The sequence below is a fragment of the Ahaetulla prasina genome, chromosome 1, assembly GCF_028640845.1.
Source record: "Ahaetulla prasina isolate Xishuangbanna chromosome 1, ASM2864084v1, whole genome shotgun sequence".
Classification (NCBI taxonomy): Eukaryota; Metazoa; Chordata; class Lepidosauria; order Squamata; family Colubridae; genus Ahaetulla; species Ahaetulla prasina.
The window spans coordinates 164,050,602-164,076,684 of NC_080539.1; the positions used below are offsets into that span (position 1 = coordinate 164,050,602).

Here is a 26,083-nt window from a genome sequence, read left to right on the forward strand (position 1 = left end):
TTTGGAGTTGTTTTGCTTAATCACATAAAAGAACATGGTTCATACCAAGATTTTTCAAAATATGTTAAGATTTGAGGTACTGACTGGAAACTTTGGCAAGTGGAATGAAAATAAATATTTACATTTTCTGACATGAATTAACATAAAACTTCAAATATAAAATGGAAAAATTAATCACAAATAGAAATTTAATCAGAAAGCTTCAAACATTTTTTAATGTTTTTCAGGAATAAAAATATAGAAAGTAAAAGTAAAAGATGATACTACTCACCAACACATTTTTCAGCTAGTTCTCCTAAAAAATGATTGGACAATTTTGGATTCCAGTCCCTGGTATGAATTTGTAAAATGTGCTTTCTTGCCTAACAGAGAAATAAAGAGATTTTAAGAATTTCATCACAAAGCTATATCAAATACATCAGTCATACAAATAGGTCATCAACTGCTCTTTAATATATTTTTCCCCAAATCATTTAATATAGAAAAATTACTGAACTAAAGAAGTATCATAATAAAGATTGCTATTGGAATGTTTAGAGTAGAAATATCAATAGATAATAAAACTGACCTTAATATATTTTAATCTAAAAGAAGCATACTAAATAATACTAAAGGAATATGCATTATTCTCTTTTAATTATTTTTCTATATAAATATTATAAATATAGCATTGCCAGTCTACTAAATATAACTGTAATGATTCAAAGGAACATTTCAATAAACACATGCTAATATAAAAATTGATGTTGTGAGCTATGCAGCAATATTTCGGTTGGAAACAGAATGCTCATAATCAATGAGCTTGTTAGACATGATTGTTTTGAATAAGTTCCAAGCTCATATTGGAATGAAGTGCATTTTACCTAGTTTCAGGCAAAAGCTGACAATTCCACTGGGAATGCAAAAGGGTCTAATATCTTACATGGGGACTGATATGATTTAACTGCCACAATTTTCTACATGTAATAGCATTATCTGAGACTATGAAGTTATCATTTCAAAAATTGGCTTGGAACATAAAAGCACAAGAAAATATAAGACACACAAAGATAGCCTTTTATATGCCTACCTTTTGATCAGGCAAGCTAAAAAGAAATTCCCTGTCAAAGCGACCTGGTCTCCTGAGTGCTGGATCTATCGAATCAAGTCTGTTTGTAGCACCAATGACAACTATTTCACCTCTGTTGTCCAATCCATCCATGAGTGCAAGTAATGTAGACACAATAGAGCTAAAACATATTTCAACATAATTTTGTTTAGGGCAAAGCATTAATAGATACATGCAGCATTTCAAACTTAACTTTAAACAAACAATACTGAAGTGACAAGTACATATTGCCAAAACGTAAAGTAAAGGTAAAGGGTTTCCCCTGTCCAGTCGTGTCCAACCCAAGGGGGCAACACTCATCTCTGTTTCTTAACCAAGAGAGCCTGCATTGTCCAAAGACACTTCCGTGGTCATGCAGCTAGCATGACTATATGTCAAGAAGCACAGAATGATGTTACCTTCCCATCAAAGTGGCACCTATTAATCTACTTGCATTTGCATGCTTTCGAACTGCTAGGTGGGCAGGAGCTGGTCAAGTAAAGATAGCTCACCCCATTGTGTGGCACTTGGGTCTCAAATTTCGACTCCAGCTGACAAGCTCATCATCTTTAACCATTGAGCCACCACAGCTCCTTTTGCCGAAAAATAATTGATCCTATTTAGACATTAATGATTTCATGAATTGGTTCCTGTTTGTGGCCCACTTTTCTATTTCCACTTAAGTTAGTGTGTTTGCGTGAATTAAAACCAAATTTTTAAAAATATCTTAAATATCTAAAATCATTAATCAACTTGAAAATCCTGATTAAAATGAAGGTCTTACCTTCTTTCTTAAACATGGAAACTATGGGAGCTAAACACAACTCTTAAGGAAGTATTTTTTAGTCTGGGCGTGATGCAAGTGATAGATCACTTCTATGGGCTAGATAAATTGAATTTTGAAATCAGGGTACATTTTTAGAAGATCTCCTATTTTCAATATTAGTGTTTGGGCATACTCAGATAGGTGGTCTTATTTAAGATTTAAAGGTTAAAATCTTGTTTAAATTAAAACTGAAAACAGTCTGCAAATTTCATTTGCAGACTGCAAATTAGTGTCATACAGTAGCTACCAAATGTTGCACTAAAGGAAGTCTTTCATCATCAGATGCCATCTGATGCCAACTTAGCTCTCAGATGCCAACTCAATTCTAAGAAAATGTAAAATCTAGAATAAGCTCTAGTGCATGGTGTAGAGTTTAAGATTCTAGCTGAGAGTCATAGTTACTGTCCTGGAGCCATTCAATAACCTTAATCTGAATGTTAATGTTAGATTTATAGAACAGTAAATCTAGGACAGAGGTAAGAAAGAAAAGCTTCTCTTCCCCTCAATTGTTTCTTCAATATTTTCATTTAGAATTAACCTGGATAACATAAATATTTTAATTGTGCTGCTATTAAAAAGCTAGAACACCATCTAATTATCATGAAGGTTTTCTTTGTTAGATAATCTGAAAGGAGAGGAGGAAGTTTGAAAAAGGTCTATCCTTTTCTTGAATTAGTCAGTCTCTCAATCTATCTCCAAGTAGGTAATTAATGTTTATTCTCATCCATGTCCTTTTTGTCTCAGACTCAGTAGTAACCCTATTTTCAGTGCACAAGTTAAAATGACTCCTTTTTGAACACACTAAATCATATTCAGCATCTAAGAAAGGCAAACTTTACAGTCACTGGATCAATAAGAATAAGAAAGGCAAAAGGAACTGAGTTAGGCTGAGTGGCACAAGCATTTGATAAACTAGATCTCTAATTGTCCCAAAGCTTTTCAAAATGGCAACTGGGCTTTCTTGGGTTTTTTTCTTTGAAAACATTTCTCTTCTCATCCAAGCAGCTTCTTCAGTTCTGACTGAATGGTGGGGAATGGAAGAAAACCACCACTATTTATGCATCCAATGTTACATATACTAGAAGTAATATGCTAACCTCACCTGTGAATTTGGTCTTGTCTACTGGAGCGGACTGGGGCCAAGCCATCTATTTCATCAAAAAAGATTATGGATGGCCTCATCAGGTATGCCTGGGGTAAGCAACAAACAAAATTAATTGTAGATATGAAAATAATTTTTATACTTTTAAAAGCTATGAGAAAAATTATCTTTAATTGCTGTATTGAATCAAAAACACTAAAGTCCTTGAGTTCACTCGTAATTATAAAGCCAAGAAAATGCATTAACTCTGCCCTGTGTACATACTGCAGATTACCTTTGACAGCTAATAGGTAGACTTCATGATGGAAAAAACTGGTAGCCTCCACACGAGTAATGATAGGGTGGATTAGGGTTGGGAGTAGCCCCATGTCAAATGTGAAAATAAACTTTAAAAGCTCTGAAAAAAAGAAATTGGGCCATCTTTGTAGAAGCTTATTGGAAAAATATTTCTGCATTTAAAAGCAGTTGATTTTTTGAGTTTCCTGAAAATTTTCTTTTAGCTAAGCTCAACTCCCAATGACTTTTACTAATGATCTAAAACTCACAGAGCTTTCTTGGCAACCTTACTGAACTGACTTGTCTCTTCCTACTTCCAGGATATATTTCAACAAATTCCTACAGCTCTAATCTTTCACAGTGGTCTTTTATACATGTACTAACCAGGTCCATCCCTAATCAGCTCCACAAGATTATCTATTAGTGGCTAGGGTGTAAACTATGTAAATACGATCTCATCCAATACCAGTTACACGGATACTTTTTTTTCTGACATTTTCACCTCCAAGAACTTATATGCTTTGAGGAAACTAATTTTATTCTTCAATCAGTACAAAAATATCAAGAGTGTCTTTGAAGGAGTACAAGCAAAAATACAAGAAGTCAGAGGTGTTGAGTAATCAATATCACTTTTTTATCTCTTGAAGCAAAAGGAGCTATTGCATTTTCTACTGATTTGACAACTTATTCCAGTTTCTTTTTTATTAGCAACTTCACTTATTCGTCTTTCTGAAACATAAATGTTTTTATGGGCATTTCCTAACAATGAAAAGGTACATTTGCCAAAATTGGCCTGCAAGATCTATTAAGTCTATAGAATTCCAAGTGGAGACTCTTTCCCCTTCTGGAACCACACTCCTCAGTGTCAATCATCTAATGATGGAAGATGAAGCAGAGCAATGGGTCTTCCTCCACCCAAGAGCTTTAGTATCAAAGGACTCCATTCTGTGGAGAGGATATTGTCTCACTCATCAATACAATTAGCCTTTTTAAAAAAAGTTGACAAATACAATTTGTCCTTTGGACTAGAGATGCAGCAAATTATATTTGCTTAATTTTCAGAATGAAAATCATAACTGGAGGAAACAAAATATTTCCTTCATGTCTTATGGTTCACGGTTACTCCCAGCAATTGTTTCTATTCTTAGCTGTTATTCATTTAATGACCTTTTTCTTCTTCCTATAATGACTCCAGCAAATATTAATACAGGAACTACCATGATCCCAGGTAATGAACTCAGTCTGACAATACAACAACAGGGACTGGAAACAAAATCAATTTTCATCCAGCTATGCTGAATGGGAAATACTTTTGCTCATTATGGTATTACCTTTGCAAACATAGAGAGAGAGATTAGCAAGTAGCAAAAGTGTTCAAACAGATCTCCTGCTTCAGCTGAAGGATTGAATACATAAAATTGTGTACTAACTTGATCAAAGAGGAGTCGAAGCTGCCGTTCAGATTCACCAACCCATTTACTGAGACAGTCTGCTCCTTTCCTCATAAAAAAGGCAACTTTTCTGTCCCCATGAGTGCATTCATTGGCCAGAGCTCTAGCCACCAAGGTTTTACCTGTTCCAGGAGGACCATAAAACAAACAGCCCCTGAAGACAAATGGACAGATACAGAAATCACTATTTCTTTTTCTTCATAAGCAGCCCAGTATTTGCTACCAACGTAAGGGACACAAGTGCTCAGTGATCTGTTTTGGATACCCAGTGAAATAAAAGTTATTGCTAATTAAAAATGATGAAAGGGAAAAGTAGAAAATATTTATGAGTGGTTATTATTTTTAATCTATACCATTTTTTTCTTTTTTAGCAAAAATGACATTCACTTTTTTCTAATATGCTGGGCAAATTTATTGTTGCATAAAAGCATCATAAATTAACATGAACATCAGAGATAGGGCATACACGTGACATCTCTGATGTTGGGTGTCAAGCGGGCAGCTATATAAATCAAACAAATATTGTAAACAAATGCAAATGAATAAAGTTATAACACTAGCTTTGTTATAACTAAATAACAATCTCCCAAGTTTCCTGTGTCTCATGCAACCATTAGTTTCAGTAAATAGGATCAGGAGGAATGAAAACAGTGATGAGCCTTGGGACAAAAATTAGTTTTTATTAGGAAAATCCTATGCTTTTCTGCCTCATATAGCACATATACAGCATCAAACTTTTACAGTAAGGAATTTTGCCAACTCTTAGTTTCTCTGGAGGATCTCCATAACTATTTCCATCTTTATTGGCATCCATTCATCTTTAAAAATTCAATAGCGCCTTTCATAAGTCGAAGAACCCACAATGCTATTCTGTTTCTGTGTTACATTTAAAAATCAAGCTGCTTTTTTATGGTCTTGTGAAACATACCAAGAAATCAAATCTAAATTCTGCATTCCTAAATTACATGGATATAAACATAAGTCAGTGAGATCTTAACGCATATCTGAAGACTTGATATACTTAGGAAGCCTTTTAAAAATTCCAGTTTTCCAACCATTATTGAAATCAAAAGTTTCATTTTAAAAGATAATTCTGAATGAACAAACTCAATTGCATTTTTCTTTGTACAGGATGGATCAATATTGATTGATTCCACATTTTACAGTATTATTGAACTATTTCGCTTCATTAAATTTTCACAGAAGTGTAGAATGGTCTTTGTCTGACAGCTCTATTTTCCTTAGCTTTCTCATACTTCTAGATTGGCAACTTTAAGAGAAATTATACAACACAAAATTGCTAAAAATGTAAAATACCTTTTCTGCAAGAAATTTTTTTGAAGCAAGTTATTTCATCAAATGTCACACAAATGTATTTGACCTAGCCTATTATCTTCTTCTCTCAGCAAACTTCAATTCCAACAACTTTCTCACAACTATTCCATTTTTCCAGAGATTTGGAGGCATATTGGGGTATGGAAGAGAGAATCTGATCTAGGAATGGTTTTTTTCCTGCTTAAGTCAAACGGCTGAACCCAACTGCAGCCAGCAAAACCTAGAGTGTCCCCCCTTCAAATAACTTGTCCCATATTGTATCTTTTAATCTGACAAATAGGATTTTAAAATAATTAAATATAGGAAATAATCATGTTGGCCCATGTGGTTTATTTTAATTAAATTAAATTAATTCAGATCTAACTTTTGTCCATTTCTTTGTTAAGCTATTCTTTAAAATAAACCTAAATCCAACAAACTTTGTGTATTCTGGTAAATTAATTCAAATGTAAATATGAAAGCCTACCTCGGTGGCTGAATTTTGAATTTTTCAAATATTTCAGGATACAGAAGAGGAAATATAACCATTTCCTTAAGTGCATGAATATGATTGCTCAACCCACCTATACTATCAAAACGGACCTAAAAGGAAGATAAAAAGCAATAAAAGAAATTAACATTGGAAATTTAACTTATCATTTGCCCAGTTTATGTGGAAAAGCCATCAATGTATTTCAAAATTTCAATAATAAAAATATTATCCAAAATGGTCTACTTTTAATCTGGTGTAAGCGAAGTAGCTATAAACATTTAATTCTTTAAGATTGAATTTTACAAACCAGCTTAAAGATTTTCCTTTTAGCACAGTCAATTCTAAACAAAGAAAAAAAGCACACCGATTTGTCAAGAGTCATTGGATCCACGTCAGCCAAGCTTGCTCCAACTTTCACTCGTTCACGTAAGATTCCACTAGCCAAATCTTCTGCTCTGAAATTCATTGGCAGACACCTATGACAATATTAAAAAAAATCCATAAATTTCATGCTGAATAAAGATGCATGCATGCATGCATAGAATGGAACTGTGACTTTTCAGGTACAGTATTTCATCTTGTCCCAAAAATAAAATGAGAACGTTAGTCATTAGAGAAAAGAATTATAATTTTCATGAAGACATAATGAACCAATAATCCCACTGCCACCCCCAAAAGTAAAAAAATTCAAATAATACATCAAAATAAATTGGGATGCATCTAAAATTACATTCAGTGGAATTTTGCAAACGATGGAGGGAGGAAGGAGGCAGGGGTGAAATCCAGCAGGTTCTGACAGGTTCTGGAGAACTGGTAGCGGAAATTTTGAGTAGTTCAGAGAACCAGCAAATACCACCTCTGGCTGGCCCCAGAGTGGGGTGGGAATGGAGATTTTACAATATCCTTCCCCCAGGAGTGGGGAGGGAATGGAGATTTTGCAGTATTCTTCCCCTGCCACGCCCACCAAGCCATGCCCACCAAGCCAAGCCCACAGAACCAATAGTAAAAAAAAAAAATAGATTTCACCACTGGAAGGAGGCACTATATTTTAGAAACAGTAAGGATGGGCCCAGTCTATAGCTTATTTGAAATCCCTGGCTGCCCTTGTTAAAATTCCTATTCCTCATATACTTCTTCATTAAGACTTTAGGCACTTGTTAGCAATCTCAAACAAACAAACAAAAAATAAATCCAAAGGTAAAAATTTTAGTCTACACATTCTAATAACATCAGTATATCAGTGGCTGTGCCCTATAGAACCTTCAGAAGAGTACAAAGACAATATTCAGTCCCCAGCCTAAAAATGTTGCTATTCTTTTCTTTATAGCTCCATTTGCCCTGAAAAGTTGTCAAATAAGTGCACGATTCTGTAGAATAACATTGGAGGCATTCTGATAAGAAAGATGTTCTACTCTTTTCTGGCATAGAAGGTATCAGTTAAGACAAAAGAAGAACAATAATCAAGAAAAAACAATGCCTCACTCCTAACCTCCAATAGGAAATGCAAATTTATGTTCACAGATGGGCAGGTATGAAGAAATCCCATGATATAAAAACATGTTTTACATGCATAAGTTCTATGACTAGAAGACAATATTTGTAGCTTAGAGCTGAACTGTGGGGTCCTTGGTGTTCTCTGAGTGTGGTTGTTTTATTGCAGACATTTCATTAACAAGCTAGATAACATTATCAATGAGCACTGATGAGGTTTCCTAGTTTGGTAATGAAACATCTACAAGAAAACAACCAAGCTCAGAGAACACCAAGGACCTTACATAACATGTATGACCATGCCTCATAACAGCATCCTTAATTAAAATAAAACAAATTCCACATAGTTGGCAAATTTCATCAGGCCAAGCACATGAAACCAAGCCATTTTTTTCCCTTGGCTGAATGATGACAAAGAAATTGTTACCGGTTTCTCGCTCTTGCCATGCTTTTAGATTTTCTTCTTTCAAAACGTTCTTCATCTGAAGAGGTTGTATCGCTACTATGAATGGCATGTTTCTTTCTCCTGTGGAAGCAATAGAACATTTAACTGAAGATCAGCGTGCACTGAATTGTGCTTAGTGAATGCTAACAAATTAAAACAGATAATTTAAAGTTGCAATGTCTTTTGTTTAATGCTTCTCTTGTTTTCATCACTTGAGCTGGTTCAGATGCTACAATACACTGATATGTCAGAGAAGCAACAAGACACAGCAATCCCTGGTCTTCCCATATAAATACAAACACTATTGTTCCAATGTAAGAGGAGAAATTGTGGTTTATTTTTGACTACAAAAGAGGATCAACATTTCAAGGTGTTTTTTTTAAGACAGGGATTAAACCACAATTTCTAAGTTGAAATATAATGGGAAAAAGGAACCCTGAAATTAACACAGAGATAATACTGTAGATCATTCTCTATTAGGCACAGAACAAGAATCACCCCATTCATTCCTCATCAAACTTTACTGCAAAATTTAATTTACCAGCCCATCATTACCTATGAACTAAGTCTGTTTAAAAAAAAGCTGAAAACAATTTTATATATATACAAAATGTAAGAAACTGACAAAAACAAAAAAATGACAAAAATATTCAAGGTAGTTCATAAAACATTACTTCAGCAAAATTTCTGGCAGTAACGGCTTCCAGCATACCAAACTATGACAATGATTTGCAAAGTATTCCTCTGCATTGTGTTATGCTGTCTTTCTCTTTTATTTTATAGCTACAACAGAGGAAGAATGCATTGGCTTAGCTTTTGTATTTTTTACCCAACCAATTCTTCCAGAAATTATTCCTGAAATTCCAACATGGTAGCATAATGGCAGTAGAAAATATCCTAATATGTTATTTACCTGATATGGCTTCTTCTTGCAGGAGATCTATGAATGTCAAATAATGTGTTTTCCCTTTTCTTTTGGTGAGCTGGAACTAGATAAAATAATCAATTTTGACATGTAAACGTTTTTACAGAACTGTATAAAAATCTAGTTCCTTGCTATAAGGCAGGGAGGGTCAAACTCAAGGCCCAGGAGCCGGAGCCAGAGCAGGGTGCTTAGATCTGGCCCGCAGGGCCACTCTGTAAAGAGCAAAGGACTGGCCCATGGTGTCTCTGCCAGTGAAAATAGAGTTCGGAAGGGCTGCATGCAGTTTGTCTGCAATTCCCCAAAACATGTTCTGAGTGAGTTGCCTAGTGAGTGGACAGAGATCTTAGAGGAATTTCTAATTTTATCAAGTCTAACAAGTAGAGGCTGTGGCAGAATTATTCATTTATTTATTACATTTATATCCTGCCACAATCAAACAACTCTTGGTGGTCACATAAACACAACCACAAACAGGACTGTACCTACTTTTTTCGGTAAGTAAATCAAAGAAAGGAAAATGTAAGACAAATGCTACAATAAGTATCTGCTCAAAACAATAACAGCCCAAACTATCAACTGTTATAGAAATCTCCCTTGATACTATATGTTCAACTGCAAAAAGAGGGGGGGGAAATAACACTTGGAGAAGTAATAAATTTTGTTTATATTTTTCCTACACACCTTCTTACAGAGAGTAGCAGATAATGATTCTTCCTTCAGCCATTTTATCCTATTTAATTTTAACATTAAATAAATTAAATGTAGAGGAATGATCATTTGCTGAACTTTATTATTATGAAGTTGATCCATGATCCATTTAGTTCTAATATAATGCTGCAACAAGGGTAAGATATTGCTGAACCAAGTTATTTCAGTTACATAAACCATTTTTAAAAATCTTACCTATAGGAGGCGCTTGATATCTATCTACTGTTTTTCTTTGTCTGAGATTATATGGACGATCATTTTCTTCTCCTTCTGCCTCCTCTGCTTCAATATCCCCATCTTCTTCTTGAGATTCTAGAAAAATCCCCATTAAATATTTATATAAAAGTACACTAAGGTAATTTGATAATATCTATTAAAGAGCACCTGTTACTTTACAGATGAAATTTATTTTATAAAATGCAACACTGATTTGGACAGTTTGCAATATTTCAGAATGAACTTTATAATATATAATTTTAATATTTTTAAAAACACTTCTTGAAATATTATAAGGTATCCATGAGACTTTTGAATACATGACAAAGCTCTTATAATTTCAAGATCATAACTATAAATTGACAAGAAAGGCCAAACAGCAAAGATATTTTCCAATCAGAGTCCTGAACAATTCATTCAAAAGCACCATGAACGTCTGAAGAGAAAAAACAGCACTGATTAGAATTTATCAAGCATGAAGGAATTACCAAGGCCTGAATCCATAATTGAAGAAGACCCGTCTGTTATTATCCAACATTTAAATGTATAGTTTGATTAATAAGTTTTTCCAGATTATTAAGAACTCAAATAACTTGTGTTGTTTTTCAACATAATAGCATTTCACTTGTATTTATCAAAGTAGCTGTCAAATTACTATCATCATTACCTTCTTCTTCACCTTCTGTGGAAACCTCATGGTGGTTCTGGATTCCATAGCTATTTCTCCTTAATGATTTCCTCCTCCTTTTCACTCTTGAGTACATATCCATGTTTTCCTAAAATAAAAACCTCAAGAATGATCTGCATCGCTAACAGCTAAATATACATGTAGCTTCCAACTATATAGTTAACCAAACTCTGATAGTCATAACAAATATTTTAATAAAAGGGAATCTGTATGTATGCAAGACAGAGAGATGCTAAAATCACAGGCTAAACGAATGTAAGTATCTTTATTGGAAATTCCAATCAGAGTACTGAGTGTTCTATCTTAGGAACTATAAAAGAATTCATGGGAGAGTTCAGAAAATAATTCAGTTATTGTATCTATTCAGCACATAGAAATATTTGATTTTATAAGAATGGAGCATCTGTTCTTGAATAAGCCCCCACATCTGGAGACAAGGGAGGCACAATCAGCACTGTAGAACTCACAGTAGCAAGGCACTCTGACTAGCTGGTTACAATTCTCTGGCCTTGCCACCATGTGGCAATGTGAGGCACAGGTTGTTGCTGCCCCAAGAGCTGGAATCTACAGAAATGAGCCAGAGATTCAAGAATTCTACCACTCAGAGCCACAGCTTCCCAGCAGCCAATAAGGTAGCTGGGAAGGGCGGGGCTGTTGCAAGCTGGCCAGCTCATAGAAGGGAAAGCCTTGTTGCCTCATCAGCTAGCTTCCATTTATCCACTCATCCACCACAGCCTGCAAGTAGTTGTGCAATTCTCCAAAGTTGCAACAGACAGGACAGAGGAACTGTTTTTCCTGTTCCTGCGACTTGATTTTGGATATCAGTTCCTACTATTTAAAGGAACTTAGGGAGTCATAAGCCCTGAATGCCAACCAGTAAAACATGTATATGTAGATGGACTGTTTCGCATTAATCATACTGTCTTACAGATGGTTGACTACCATATAATCCACCACAACCCATGTCACTTCGTATGAGTTATTATTGTATTGTTTATGACATAGTACAGTATTGACACCTGTTTTCCCCCTAGCCAGCTGCATTGCTTTATATCTTTCCCTTCTGTTCCTGTTATAAGGATTGAAAACTGTATACAGAATATTCAAAATTCATTTGATCCGTTTTTTTATTAAGCTTTCAATGCTGAGCTATAACATACTCAAGGCTTAAACAAAATGTAAGGAAAAAAGATGAGAAGAGAATTAAACTTACAAATTCAGTATCTGTCCACATACGCAACCGTTCCACTTCACCTGATCGCCTATTCCGTCTGATGTTAATATTATCCATTTCCTGAAGAACAGCTTCAGCAGTACTAACATAGAAAAACGGTAGTAATTTATTTACTTATTTATATTCTGGCTTTATTATTTTTATAAATAGCTCAACATACGCAATACTGTTTTCCCCACGACAATAACTCTATGAGATAGATGACTTGGGCTGAGAAAGAGTGACTGGCCCCAAGTCAAATATGTAACAACTGCCTTGTGTTATTGTTAAGTAAATACAATAAGCTGGATCATAATTAAATATAATTAAAATTAAATAAGATCCTTATAAAATTTTGGTCCAGTAAATAAATCAGCTAGTAGAAAACACAAAAAAGTGATTTTTGCATTACAAAATTTCTACACCCTTTTTAGAAGGAATCCTCAGTGCCAAAGCAAGTTTTTACTGAATACAAGGGACTGCATTTAAGGAAATGAACATTATTACCCTCTTCCAGTGTGAGTAAATTTGTATTTTATCCATGATTTGCAGATATAGTTTAGAGGCAAAAATCAAATTAGAAAAATATGAGACCAAGGTTTATTCCCATATTCTCCATAATTCCTGAACAAACTCAACTCTTAAAATTCTGGTTCACATCATTTATTGCAGGGATAGGGGTTTCCTTTTCTTGCTGGGAACCTCATTTTTTTTAATGTAAAGTTTTGCCTCTAAGATAGTGTGACTGTAAAGTGGACAGACTGAAAAATGTCTGAACCATTTCTTTTCTATTTCCTAGGATACAGATTGCATAAAATAAGTACAATAAAGTTCTCAGAGATTGAAATTGGCTAGCTAAGTAAATTAAATGTTTAAATTGTTTGGAAGCTGAATATTCAACTCTAGGGGGACATCTTTTTAAATATATAAATAAAATGCTTCTCATTGACTGAAATATAACACAAACATAATTTTAACAATACCATGAAATTATAGTGCTCTTATTATTGCACTATTCCAACATACCTGTTTACCAATTGGTCAAACAGTAAACTCTGATTGAGACTTTCGAATCTGTTTTTTCTAGATCGACAACTTTTTCTAATTTCTCTGCCTCCATTTATACAGGCATGGTCACCGTCTCCCTTTTTTTCTCCTCGAAGAGAACAGCTTTTGAGAGCTGCAAATTTCAAGTTATAATATTAATACTGAAAAATAATAAGTATTTAGGATGTGTATAACAAGGTGCATGGACTATTGCAAATGTAGATCAGTTGGGTTTATATAGTTCTTGTTGCTTTAATGGCATTTACATGAGTAAGCTACCCAGTGTTTTATGATTAGAAAGGTACAAAAATTGTGTAAAATATTTACACACACAGACATACTGTTTTATCCACAATAAATATTTCAATTTTAATGAATGTATATTACTCTACAGCCTTCATGCTAAATTTGCTTTGAGGGATTCGGGGTACAGTCTAAGTAGAATTAGACTAAGTAGAATGGAGCCAGGAGCAAGAAAATGGAAGTAAATTAGGCCAGTTTAACAAGTGGGTACTTGGTCATGGAACAATGAACGTAGATTTTTTTGTTTAGTTTTTTGCACTGAAAAAAGTAATATAGCACATTGAAAAGTTAGGGAGACAGAAAGAACATTAAAAATATAAAAATGTTATGCATCAGAATAAGCAATTTAACTATGAAGTACTTACATAAACTACGACCATTTGGTAAAGTAGCACCAGATTGAGAAGTTAACCTAAGAACAATTTAATTTGGAAAATTAGTTTATTGTATTAAAATTACAATTCACATAATATTGATATTATTTCTATTCTCAAATGTTACATATCGGACATAAACTGTTATAATTTCAACTCTACAAGTGATATGAAAACTATTTATAGCCCATCTGTGTATTTTAAAACAGTTAAATTATTTTTATGCTGCTTCTACAAACAACGAGCAAAGTTAATAATACACTGAAAGCAGGAAAGTGATTTTTTTCATTATAGATGCCCACACAGGACACTACTTTCAAATAATTGACAAAGCCAAGACAAAAAATGTAATTTATTTTACTTTTGAGTTAAATTATGAAGTCAATTTGTAGAATATCTCTAGAACCACATCTGCTTCCAGAAACTTTGCACAGCTTGGAGAACTCAAGTTCTCTACCTCTGGTTTAAAGTCATCAATGAGAAAGCCTGGTATCAGTCTTTAAATTTGGTATTCATTTAATGAAGTTTAGCATTCCTAATTTTTTTACCTTTCTGGAAAGCATTCAAGTAAGGTATAGGCTATTCAGTTCATTCCCTTGAAATAATGATTTGTATTGATCTACCATCATGCTTCAAACGATGTCAAGCTACTAAATATAACATTTTTAATTTGTATGCTAATATGATAAATGCTTTCAAATGCAAACATTTGAAAAGAAAATATCTGTTGTAAAATAAAACTTTAATTAGTTTACATTGATCAGTTTATATATTCCAGGGCTATATTTTTTATTTGAAAAGAAAACAAAATACTTTCAAGCTGAAGTAGGGTCCTATCTCATAGTCACAATACAAAATAGCAAATAACGTGTTTAATTCTTAGCATCATCAAAAACAGCTAAGTTTGAACGGTAATTATAGCAAAAGTTACATAAAATGATAGGGATCAAAAAACATTCAGAGTTTGAGTATTCCCAGGTCAATGAAACAATTCTTATTCTAGAATTTTGTCCTAAGCCTGTGCAAATAGACAACCTATTATGAATTTACCTACCACTCAACCTAATAATCTACTTTAATGGTTCTAAGACAAAAAAATAAAGGAGTAAAGAAGTTTATTTTGATTTTGTACTGTTTCCTATTGTGGAACGTTCAACATCTTTCATTTTTTCTTCAATTCAAAGATGGAATACAAGAAATATTCTAATGAAACATTTTAAATGGGATAATTTTATTCCAACTCAGAACATTTTTTTTCTTCCATTTTGTGTACTTACCTAATAACAGGGACTTTCCACTTGTGCAAAGTGTTAACTAAAACTAATGTTATAAATAGTACTAATCTAATATTACAAATAGAACAATAATATCTACTATACCAATTAGGATATGAAAAATGGCAATAATCAAAACCTTGAATTTTTAAAAATTTTAATATGCTTTAGCCACTATTACAAAATGCAACATTATCACAGAAAGAATTTGTAACATAAAAACTTTAAATAATTTACTGTCCTTAATAGCTAAGGAGTTAAACTGAAAAGAGGATAGATATATGCAGCAGTGTGCTAGCAAATACATAACAACTGGCTCTGCTGGCTTCAGTCACTTGGCTGCACTACTAGCCAGCTAACAGTTGACTGACACAATACTAGGTATAGCAACTCAGTTCTGCTATTTACTGGCTTGCAAAATACTAGAAAATTTAACAATCGGCTCTCACAAGCAATACAAGCCTGTTCCAGTACATAATTGGATGTATGTGTATATCCCATCACCAATGCTATAATAAATCCAGTCAGACTGAAGAAATCTTTGTTTTTGATGCAAAGCTAGGAAATATATCTGCAAAAACATTCAGGTGAATGCTCTTATGGCCCTGCCATAATTAGGAAATTCACCTTCACAAGTTTCCACAGGCATAATTTTTACATTAAACCTACCAACTAAAGATAAACAGGGATATCAGCACCAAAGCTTTCATGCTTTTCTGTACAAGTAGTCTTCAATTTATGACTGTAACTTAGCCTGGCAATTATGGCTGTGGGCTGTGTCAATCATAAAGCAGTTCATCATGGGATAACCCTGATTTGACAATCTTTTTTTGCAATGGTCATTAAGTGAACGCAACAGTTGTGAGATGAAAGAAGCAGTTGCAAGGCGAATATAAAGGTTGTTAAGCAAACACTGTGGCTGTTAAGTGAACCCACTGTTTGCTATGGGATGTTTTTTCCCAGAAACAGAAGTAAATGTTGGCTTCCGGGGAAAAAAGTTGTAATCACAGATACATGCTTGTGGAGTGCTGCAAACGGCTGTAAATGAGGGTAAGTTCCCAAGCGCCCAAAATGTGGCCATGTGACTGCGCTCTGTGTATGTATGTGTGCACATGATGTCAGAACTTAAAAAACAGGTGATAAGCAGCTTTTCAGAGGTCTGCCATAATTTTGCTCATTAAGCAACTCAACATAATTTGAGGACTTCCTGTACCCTCTTCCCAGTTTATCCTCCATACCAATACTACAGATGAATGCTAGTTTTAAACTGATGTTGCCATTGTAAGTATTACTGCAATCAAAACAGCAGAGAAAGAGAAGTGAATGTGTCATCTTTGAGTATCTTGCCACAGAAATCAGGAAACACACACACACAATGTGCCTCTTCAGAAATATACAGTATATAAACAACTTTTGAAAAATTCAGGATTTAGAGCTCACCATGGAAATAAGAGCTCTTAATTTTTCCTTTCCAGAGACCAAGTATTAATTGTATTTTTAAATGTATAATTGTAGAATTCTTGCCTAAAACATATGAATGCTGGCTTTTAAAAAAGGAGGGGGGGAGTTAGATTTTCTCGTGTTTTTCTCTTTGGGGGAGTGTATATATCACTACCACCATCATTATTCCAAACTGATTCTCTCAGCAATAGAACAACAAAATAGAAGGATATTTAGATATTGGCTCTAATTAGCATAAATAATATCAAAAATTATTTATCATGATAAATAATATTTAGTAGTGCCATTTTTAAAAACATTATGAGCCTTTCACTTCTGATTTCACACAATTCATGTTTAAATGTTCATAAATAATGGAAACTCAATTAGGCATGATGGTCCTCTTGAAATGGACATTGTCTCATTTCAGCTTTTAAAGTGGGGAATCAGAAATATTAGCATTCATTTGTGCCGTTCCAGATACCTAATACAATAATTTTAACAATTTATACATTACCTCTATTACCTCTATACCAGGGGTGTCCAAAGTTTTTTTGGTGAGGGCCAAATACAGAAAAATAAGCAAAGGCATGGGCCACACCATTGAAGGGGGGGGGGAGGGCTAATTTTTTTTGTACCAGTTCTGTGGGCGTGGCTTATTTTGGGGTGTGGCTGAGGAACTCTGGGAATTGAAGTCCACAAGTCTTAAAGAGACCAAGTTTGGACACCCCTGATCTTGGCTTTTGTTTTGTATTTGGTATGAACTTGAAACTCCCTTCATTATTCCCTGCCCAAGGGGTGGAGGCGCGAGGAGCCTCGCCAGGCGGCCCGAGGAAGGCGAGGGTAGAACTGCTGGGGTCGGGCACGGCCAGCAGCCTCTTTCCCGCTCGCCGCCTCCTCCTCCGCCCCCTCCCTTCGTTATTCCCTGCCCAAGGGGTGGAGGCGCGAGGAGCCTCGCCAGGCGGCCCGAGGAAGGCGAGGGTAGAACTGCTGGGGTCGGGCACGGCCAGCAGCCTCTTTCCCGCTCGCCGCCTCCTCACCTGTTTCTCGATGGCTGTCACTGCGGCCACGCGTGTCTGACATGGGGAGGTGCGAGGAGCCTCGCCAGGCGGCCGAGGAAGGTGAGGGTAGAACTGCTGGGGTCAGGCATGGCCAGCAGCCTCTTTCCCGCTCGCCGCCTCCTCCGCCCCCTCCCTTCATTATTCCCCGCCCATGGGGAGGAGCCACGAGCCTCGCAGCGAACCACCGGGCAAGTACTGGGAGGCGGCCGAAAAGGGCCATATTCAATTATACTTTCAGAATTTGCTGCGGGCCAATAAAAACTGACCCGCGGGCCGCAGTTGGCCCGCGGGCCGTAGTTTGGACACCCCAGCTCTATACTTTGTTTTATTTTTGTTTAAAGTAACATTTGTTTTCTTTCTTGCAGAACAAGTAAAACATGCTGAAAAGAATCATAAATAGTATGTGGTCAATTCAAAGCCTAATTTGTGTGTGTTATATTGGTTAAACTATGTAATTGCTAGGGAGCAATCTCACAGGTCAAATTTGGAGTTAACAGCAAAAAAAAAAAAGCTATTCATTTGTAGCAGAAACAAACATGGCTAATGCTTTCTATTGCTGAATAAAACATGGAACTAGTTAAACTTATTAACATAATACTATATGCATGGAACAGACAAAACTGTACTATAATCACAAGGAATTCCAGTTGTCTTAATGTAAGCAACAGATGGAGTTGCTCTTTTTCTTTCCCAGAAACAAAATTTGTCATCTGAAATGAAGTTTTTTTAGGGGGGAGAAGGGAGGAAGCGGGAACAAGCTGTACCTCATGCACTTATGCATGAAGTCAGAATATCTGGCTAAAATCAGTTACTAATGATGAATTACACATAATGAGAAAGATGAAATGGGAGTGTAGCATCCCAAATTTAGTTTTCCCTTTCTCTGCAGCATACAATAGATTTTAGTACACAGGCTGGAACAGAACCCGATATAAAGAGACTATTTTAAGCAGCAGAAACCTTTCTTTAAAGAAAGTAAAGATTTTGCATTAATCAATAATTTAAGCTGTTTAAGAAAATGATTAAAATTGTATATGTGTAAGTACACGCCAATGCGCGCGCGCACACACATTTTTTAAAAATCTGTAATATGCTTACCGGGACTGACCAGTTGAGACACTCCATTCCTCTCGCTGTCCAGTACTGCGAGATTTTGATTTGTCTTTGCATACAGAATCGGCATGTTTCAAGGTACGTTTGGCTGGAGGAGATATGTGACTATCACTCAAACTACCATCACTACCATCATCTCTCTAGAGAAGAAGGGGAAAAAAGCAAACAGTTGGTAGTCTCATTCTTGACATTGTTCAAAATAAATATTCTCCAATTCAGGAGAAAGGTGGGGGGGAAGAACTGGTTCTTATTCATATAATAGCAATCATCCTCACCTGAAAACTGTAAATCTAATTCTAGAAAGAAAGTATAAGAGAAACTGAGGAATTTGCTATATCTTTTTCTGGGGATTAAATCAGATTTGAGTTTATTTGTTTGTTTTGTATTTATATCTCACAACAATCAAATGCATCTCTTAGTGATTTACAAGATATATAGAAAATTACTGAAACATCAACAATAGCATAATTTTAAAATGTCTATTATCAATAAAACATAATGGACTCATATGTTGAATCAATATAGGCATTAATGGCTAATTCTGCATTATAAATGCACTACAGAATTTTCTTAATGCAATCAGGGAGGGAACCAATCTGATTTCCACTGAAAGTGGTTCCAAATGCCAACATTTATATTAACAAATATTTTATATTATTACTTCAATTTATACTTTATCACTTCAGCCTTAGGGCAATCAAAGCCACTCATACAGCCTAAAAATGAAATGAAAATTAAAACCTATTTAAACAAGTAGCTCAAATGAACAATTAAAATGATTTGAAACATGAATTAAGAATGATATAAAGAATATCAAAATTCAGAATGATCACACTAAGCCAACAGAATTTAAATTACTGCAATTAATTTTAGGACATGTTTCCCATATTGAGTTTTATGGTGTTAACTCACTATATATTTGACTTTTACTTTACACTTTTTCTAGGTTTCACAGTCTATACATTAGAAGGAGCTCTCCTCAAAAGTATCTGATAACCAATTTAGGGTTTGAACGCAGGTTATAAGCAAATGCTCCAGGAGGATTGCTTTCTAATTACCCTCAATAAGAATGCACAGGACAACTTTGAACCGTTTGGCTGGTGGAAGTCTTGCCCTTTTGGGAAAATCTCACACTAAAGAAACTGTTCCAGGCAAACACAAGCAGAACGTTTGGAGTCCTTGCTCTGTCTTGGTCAGAAATTTCCCCCCATATTTCAGTAACAAGAAACTATGGCTCCACACATAGTCCGCAACTTACAACCATCTATTAAGCAACTGTTCCAAGTCACAACAGCACTGAAAAAACTGACTTTCAACTGATCCTTGCATTTATTACCACCTAACATCACTATGATCCCTTGATCAAAATTTGCAACTCTCCCAGCTGGGTTCTAACAAAATCAAGGGTGGGGGGAGCTGGATTTCTTTAATGATATTCACTTAACAAATGCAGTGATTTGTTTAAATGCAAAAAATCGTGTAAAGTAGACTGTGACCCACTTAATAACCACCCTGCTTAGCAAATATGAAATTGTTGGTCCCAATTGTGGTTGTAAATCAAGGACTATCTGTATATCAGGGAGCAAGGCTTCTCTCCGTTATGCTCCATACCCTTGATATCACCAGCCCGCAAAACAAGTAGAGGAGCTGATCAACACCATTCCTCCACTCCATTTACAGACACACTGTCACAGGGCCTCTGAAGTCCATAGCATGGTGTTTCTGAATGTAACACAGGAAATAAAATTGTATGTGACAGTACAAAACATACATAAAAGAAATCTCTTCATTTTTTTCAATAATTATGTAGGATGTTTGTACCATTCCATACAAACCTAGTTACTACATTCAGAAACTTCAGGTATATTCCATACAATAAGAAACTCTTATTTCAATAAGAGTTCTGGAGGAAAAATAACTATATACTTTATTAAATATTAGTCAATGGCCAAGTCACACCCTACTTTGTACACAAAGATGTGTCTACTGTTAATAACATACAAAATGCTGGGATTTAATATTTTAAGGTTTATGAGTAATTCTATTCTATGTAGAAACTGAAGCTACACAACTGGTTTGAAACCTGTTTTAGTGGTGTGGGAGAACTTAACTAGATAAAGCAGACAAGGCAAAAACATTACAGCACCATTGCCTGAGGTCATTAAGCAATTTTCAATGTAGTATAATTAACACCAATAGCAGTGAGATCCAAAGGACGTGAAACCCTCCCCCCTTCCAATAGCTATTTCTTCTTTATTAATGACTATTTCAAGACTGCTTAATAGGCACTTGTTCATCATTTAAAGGCTCCACAAAATAAATAGGGGGAGACTACGTATAAAATTGTCAAATTCAATTTAAGTAAGAACTGAAAGGTTTGAACTTGTTTGGGTGAAATTATCTCACAAAACTCAGAGTATTAAGGTAATGGTAATAACAAAAACTTAGGATGTGTACAATAATTTTACCCAGGTCAAGCAAATATAGGTTTAATTTTTTTTTCTGAATAAGAAAAAATTGAACATGCAGAGTTTCTATCCTCACTGCACCCCACCCTCTAAAAACATTAGAAAGAGAACTATACAGCCCTAGTGAATGTTATAGAGCTATGATGGAAAAAGAAAAAGGAAGGGGAAATTTTCACAAAAATCTACCGTACTTGAAAAAAGGGTATTTCTTCATACCTCTACAATGTTTTCCAGTCTTTCTGTAACACAATTTAAGAGCACCTGAGAAATCATTGAAGAGGAAGAACATACATTTCTCTATCAAGGCTTACTAGTAAACCACTGCTTTTTACCATTCAAAATTACCACAACCTTCCCACAGGATCCCTACAGGGCTGTGTCTTGAGTCCACTACTATTCACTTTGATGACCCACGACTGCTGTGCCAAATCTGCTACAAATCATATTGTGGAAGTATGCGGATAATACGGCAGTGGTAGGTCTTATCCAGGACGACAACCAAGATGCTTATAGGGAAGCAGGTGAAGGCTCTAGTGGACTGGTGCAATAAAATTAACCTGGTCCTAAATGTTAATAAAACAAAGGAGATCATTGTAGATTTTAGAAAGAGCTGGCATAGTCATATTCCATTCAGTATCAAGGATGCAGCTGTACAGGTGGTCAACAGTATTAAGTATCTTGGGGTGCAGATAACTAACAATCTGAACTGGTCCCTCCAGACGTCATCCTTAGCGCTTCACTAAGCGCACCAAGCACAACATAGTGTCTGCATTTCCTATGTCAGATGAGGAAAGCATATCTTTCTCCTTGTGTCCTGGCCACTTTTTACAGAGGCACAATTGAGAGTGTTTTAACAAACTGTATCACTGTTTGGTTTGATGGCAGCAGTGCCTCAGAGAGTCCATACAGAGAGTGGTAAGGACAGCCAAGAAGATTATAGCTTGCTTCCTGTAATTCAAGATACCCCTTGTAAGCGCTATACACTTAGAGCTCAAAGCATTGTTAGAGACCCCACATACCCACTTTACATTCTGTTTCTGTTGCTCCCCTCTGGGAGGTGGTTTTAGAATATTTCTAGCAGAACTACCAGATTCTGTAACAGCTTTGTTCCCTATGCCATCCATCTAGTAAACTTGCAAAATTCGTTTTTCTCGCCATGTACATGTATACATCCAAACTAGACTGTTTTGTTTCTATGTGTCAAATAATATATGTGGGTATATGGATAATTTTGTGTTTGTTTGTTTGTTTGTTTCGACATGTTTATGTAGTGTATATTGGGGTGGTGACCCTTTAAGAGCTGTATGCATTGAATTTCATTTTAATGTATGCTGATTAGTGTACATTCAAAGTGACCATAGTTATTCCAAGCCTCAGAAAGGGCGCTTTATGACCTATAAAGCACTTTTAGCCATCATAAAACTTCACACTATTGTCCTGTCCCCCCCCCCATCACATGGCAGCATTTTGGGCACTTGGCCACTGGTTTTCATTCACAACTGGTTGCCAAGTGCCCTACCATAAGCATCATTTGGAATCTTCTCTATTGGTTTCCCCACAAAATCATTAGGAAAGTTGCAGGGAAGGTTGCAGATGGAAGGGATGGAGGGGAGCTAATCCACAAAGGATTTCCCCTTTTGTACAGAGGGGAGGGGAAATCTTTTGGCAGGCAGCAGGAATGGAGCTGAAATTCTGAAGATTTTACACATGTCCTTTAGAAAGAAAAACAAGTATCTTCCAAAGCAAATTAAGTTAGCAGTACTCTCTATGTCACTAATGTTTAATGTATAAAAATAATTAGGCTGAAGGATAGGTTATAAAATGACGTATTTACATAAAGCATTTGCTTTTTTTTCTTTTAGTTTTTTTAGTATAATTCAAGTAGAGTAATATCCAGCTGAAACAACAATGTACTTCTCCAACTAATAGATGTTCTTCTTCCTTACTTCCTCTTTTACCACTTGAGGTATCGAGCAACCACTTTAGATGTCAAGGAAAATAGATGTTATTACTGTAATTAAAATAATAAATGGAAAAGTATGGGTTTTTTTACAGGTCTTTTTCTCTAATACTAGTAAAGCAAAATAAGAAAATATTCCTAATAGTCCAAACAATCATGATCTCCACATATAATAATTAGATGTGTTAGTTAGCTTATGAATAAAGTTGATTACAATAGTCAAACTGTACAATTTTAGAGGAATATTTTAAGAAGGGGAAAAAGTCAATATTTTTAATGAAAAAACTTGGTGTTTTTTTGTTTTTTTTTTACATTTATATCCCGCCCTTCTCCGAAGACTCAGGGCGGCTTACAGTGTATAAGGCAATAGTCTCATTCTATTTGTATATTTTACAAAGTCAACTTATTGCCCCCCCAACAATCTGGGTCCTCATTTTACCTACCTTATAAAGGATGGAAGGCTGAGTCAACCTTGGGCCGGGCTTGAACCTGCAGTAATTGCAGGCTACTGTGTTCTAATAACAGGCTCCTTACAGCCTGAGCTATTCCGGCCATATTCCTGAGCTATTCAGATTGGCCATAAATCTGAAGCAAAGCTATATGACTGCCTGTTTTTGTTCTCCAAATGTATTACTATCTGAGAATAAAATTAAATACAACTTTATCTGGCAGTTAAAATAAAACATCTGAAGAAAAAGAATACTGATAAGTATTTTGGAGTCGTCTATACATTTTCATGCCAGAAATATAAAACCTTGGGCAATATCCAACAAAATAGTCTTATTTGCCACCAGAGTGTATTTTTCACCCTCCCTCCAAAACCCTGCATGAGTTCCAAATTTACTTCAGAAGATTTATAAATCTCCTAAAGCAACTTTGGCAGGACAAAATATGTCTGCTAGAGGAATACTGTCTTCTCACCACATCTCTGTACAAGGAAATGATATCATTAGGTTAATCCCTAATTTGGACTGAATTAGCTACATCAAACTCCTCCAATTTAACACCAACCAAAGTATCTCACAATTACTATCTGTCCTGATGCTCAGTTCTGAATGTTACTTTTAAACAGGTTATATTTGTGTTATGTATCTTAAATATTTCCAGAACGGAATACAGTGTGGCCATACTGTACTTATTGATAGCCTTTGGCAGAGCCAGGTTGGGGATGGTGGCACATCCATCTTTGCGCTCCTTGATTACTCAACATCTTTTGAAACCATCCATCACAATACAGGTAGTTTTTGTTTTAACAACCAGAATTAGAGCCAGCAATCCGGACATAAAGCAAAGCAATCACTAAGTGAAAACGCAATTGTGATTTCGGCTTGGCTTTGCTTTGCAGACCTGGAAAGATCTTTACAGACCTTTTTCATCATTGATGTAACTGTTGCTAAATGAAGCAACCACTAAAACAAAATTTAGCCTCCTGGCCTAGGAATTAGATGCTCCAAGGCACAGAATTAAATTGTTTGAGGGACCATTTTTCTCCCATGGTTTCTGCTTATACAGTAAGAGCTGTCAGAGATGGCATATCCCAAGTTCCCTTGATTTAAACAGTATCCAAGAAGCATAACTTCTATATCAAAGTGCCTGATCTTTGGAACAAGATCCCTTCAGAGATCCATGTGACTCTCATCCTAATGGCATTCCAAAAGGCCTTGAAATCTGGTTGTTTTCCAGGGTAGGGTAGGGTAGGGTAAATGGCTTGCCACAGTCGCATGAACTTGTTCTCGAAATTTTAGCTATGTGAGTGCCTTTAACTACAATTTTTATTCAGATGCTCTCTAATCAAATTTATGAAAGTCCAGTTTACAATGAGTTTAAATAAGATACAACTGAGAAAATACGGAACATTATTTTCATTAACTGAATACAGAATACAAATTTTATCAAGGTATTGCACAAAGTATAGCTAATTAAGTCTGCAGCATACCTAAATAAAATCACTATGAAACAAATTAAATCAACTCAATATTCTATACAACCCTACATTAATATAAAAGATAGTGTGAAGCAGTGAATAAGCATGGATTCTTAACAGTCTATTATTAACACAGCTGCTTGCAATTACTGCAAGTTCAAGTCCCACCAGGCCCAAGGTTGACTCAGCCTTCCATCCTTTATAAGGTAGGTAAAATGAGGACCCAGATTGTTGGGGGCAATAAGTTGACTTTGTATATAATATACAAATGGATGAAGACTATTGCTTAACACAGTGTAAGCCGCCCTGAGTCTTCGGAAAAGGGCAGGATATAAATGCAAATTTAAAAAAAAAAAAGCCTTCTGCCCTAAACATACTGGTACTTTAATTACAAACATGAGGAGGAAAAACTTGCAGTTAGAAAGTTGGAGAGTTCCACCTTGCAGCCACCTGTCCTCTTCTTTTCCTTTGCAAAGAATGCCTCACTCATTTTTGGTTCCAAAGCATTTTTCAAGAGAAGATAGTGGATAATTGCAGAGCAGGTAAGTTTAAACTAGGAAGGGAGGGTGGAGAGTAACCTGGAGAGACTGGAAATACAGTAATCTATTGAAGACAAGAAGAAGTCTAAAGCTACCAGGATAAGGGAAGAAAAGGGGAGGGGTTTGGAGGAGGAACACATATATAAACCAAATGCTTACAATGTTATTAATTAGCTGCTGAAGAGATGTGGTTAATTTATGTTGATATAACCAGCTCCATTTTCAAAATCCCTGAACTTTCTAAGCCTTCCAAGAGATGCCTAGAACTAAATCTATAACCTCATTTAAAATTTACACTGGAAAGTGCTTTCATACTTTTAAATCAAGATTTTCTGGAAGTCTTAC

The 26,083-nt window shown here is 35.5% G+C and overlaps 1 protein-coding gene across 2 annotated transcripts in view; it reads right to left on the bottom strand.

Moving 5' to 3' along the window:
• ATAD2B (ATPase family AAA domain containing 2B) overlaps nucleotides 1–26,083 on the bottom strand; it is an 80,434-nt gene that overhangs the window by 49,093 nt on the left and 5,258 nt on the right. For both annotated transcript variants that reach the window (XM_058179621.1, XM_058179611.1), the window contains exons 2-15: nucleotides 18,833–18,987; nucleotides 13,951–13,997; nucleotides 13,262–13,415; nucleotides 12,236–12,338; nucleotides 11,002–11,110; nucleotides 10,314–10,430; nucleotides 9,399–9,474; nucleotides 8,468–8,566; nucleotides 6,914–7,025; nucleotides 6,544–6,659; nucleotides 4,722–4,896; nucleotides 3,016–3,104; nucleotides 1,070–1,229; nucleotides 272–362 (exon numbers count right to left, since the gene is read on the bottom strand). In XM_058179621.1, coding sequence (XP_058035604.1) covers nucleotides 272–362; nucleotides 1,070–1,229; nucleotides 3,016–3,104; nucleotides 4,722–4,896; nucleotides 6,544–6,659; nucleotides 6,914–7,025; nucleotides 8,468–8,566; nucleotides 9,399–9,474; nucleotides 10,314–10,430; nucleotides 11,002–11,110; nucleotides 12,236–12,338; nucleotides 13,262–13,415; nucleotides 13,951–13,997; nucleotides 18,833–18,987 — 1,603 coding nt within the window. The remainder of the gene's footprint in view (nucleotides 1–271; nucleotides 363–1,069; nucleotides 1,230–3,015; nucleotides 3,105–4,721; nucleotides 4,897–6,543; nucleotides 6,660–6,913; nucleotides 7,026–8,467; nucleotides 8,567–9,398; nucleotides 9,475–10,313; nucleotides 10,431–11,001; nucleotides 11,111–12,235; nucleotides 12,339–13,261; nucleotides 13,416–13,950; nucleotides 13,998–18,832; nucleotides 18,988–26,083) is intronic.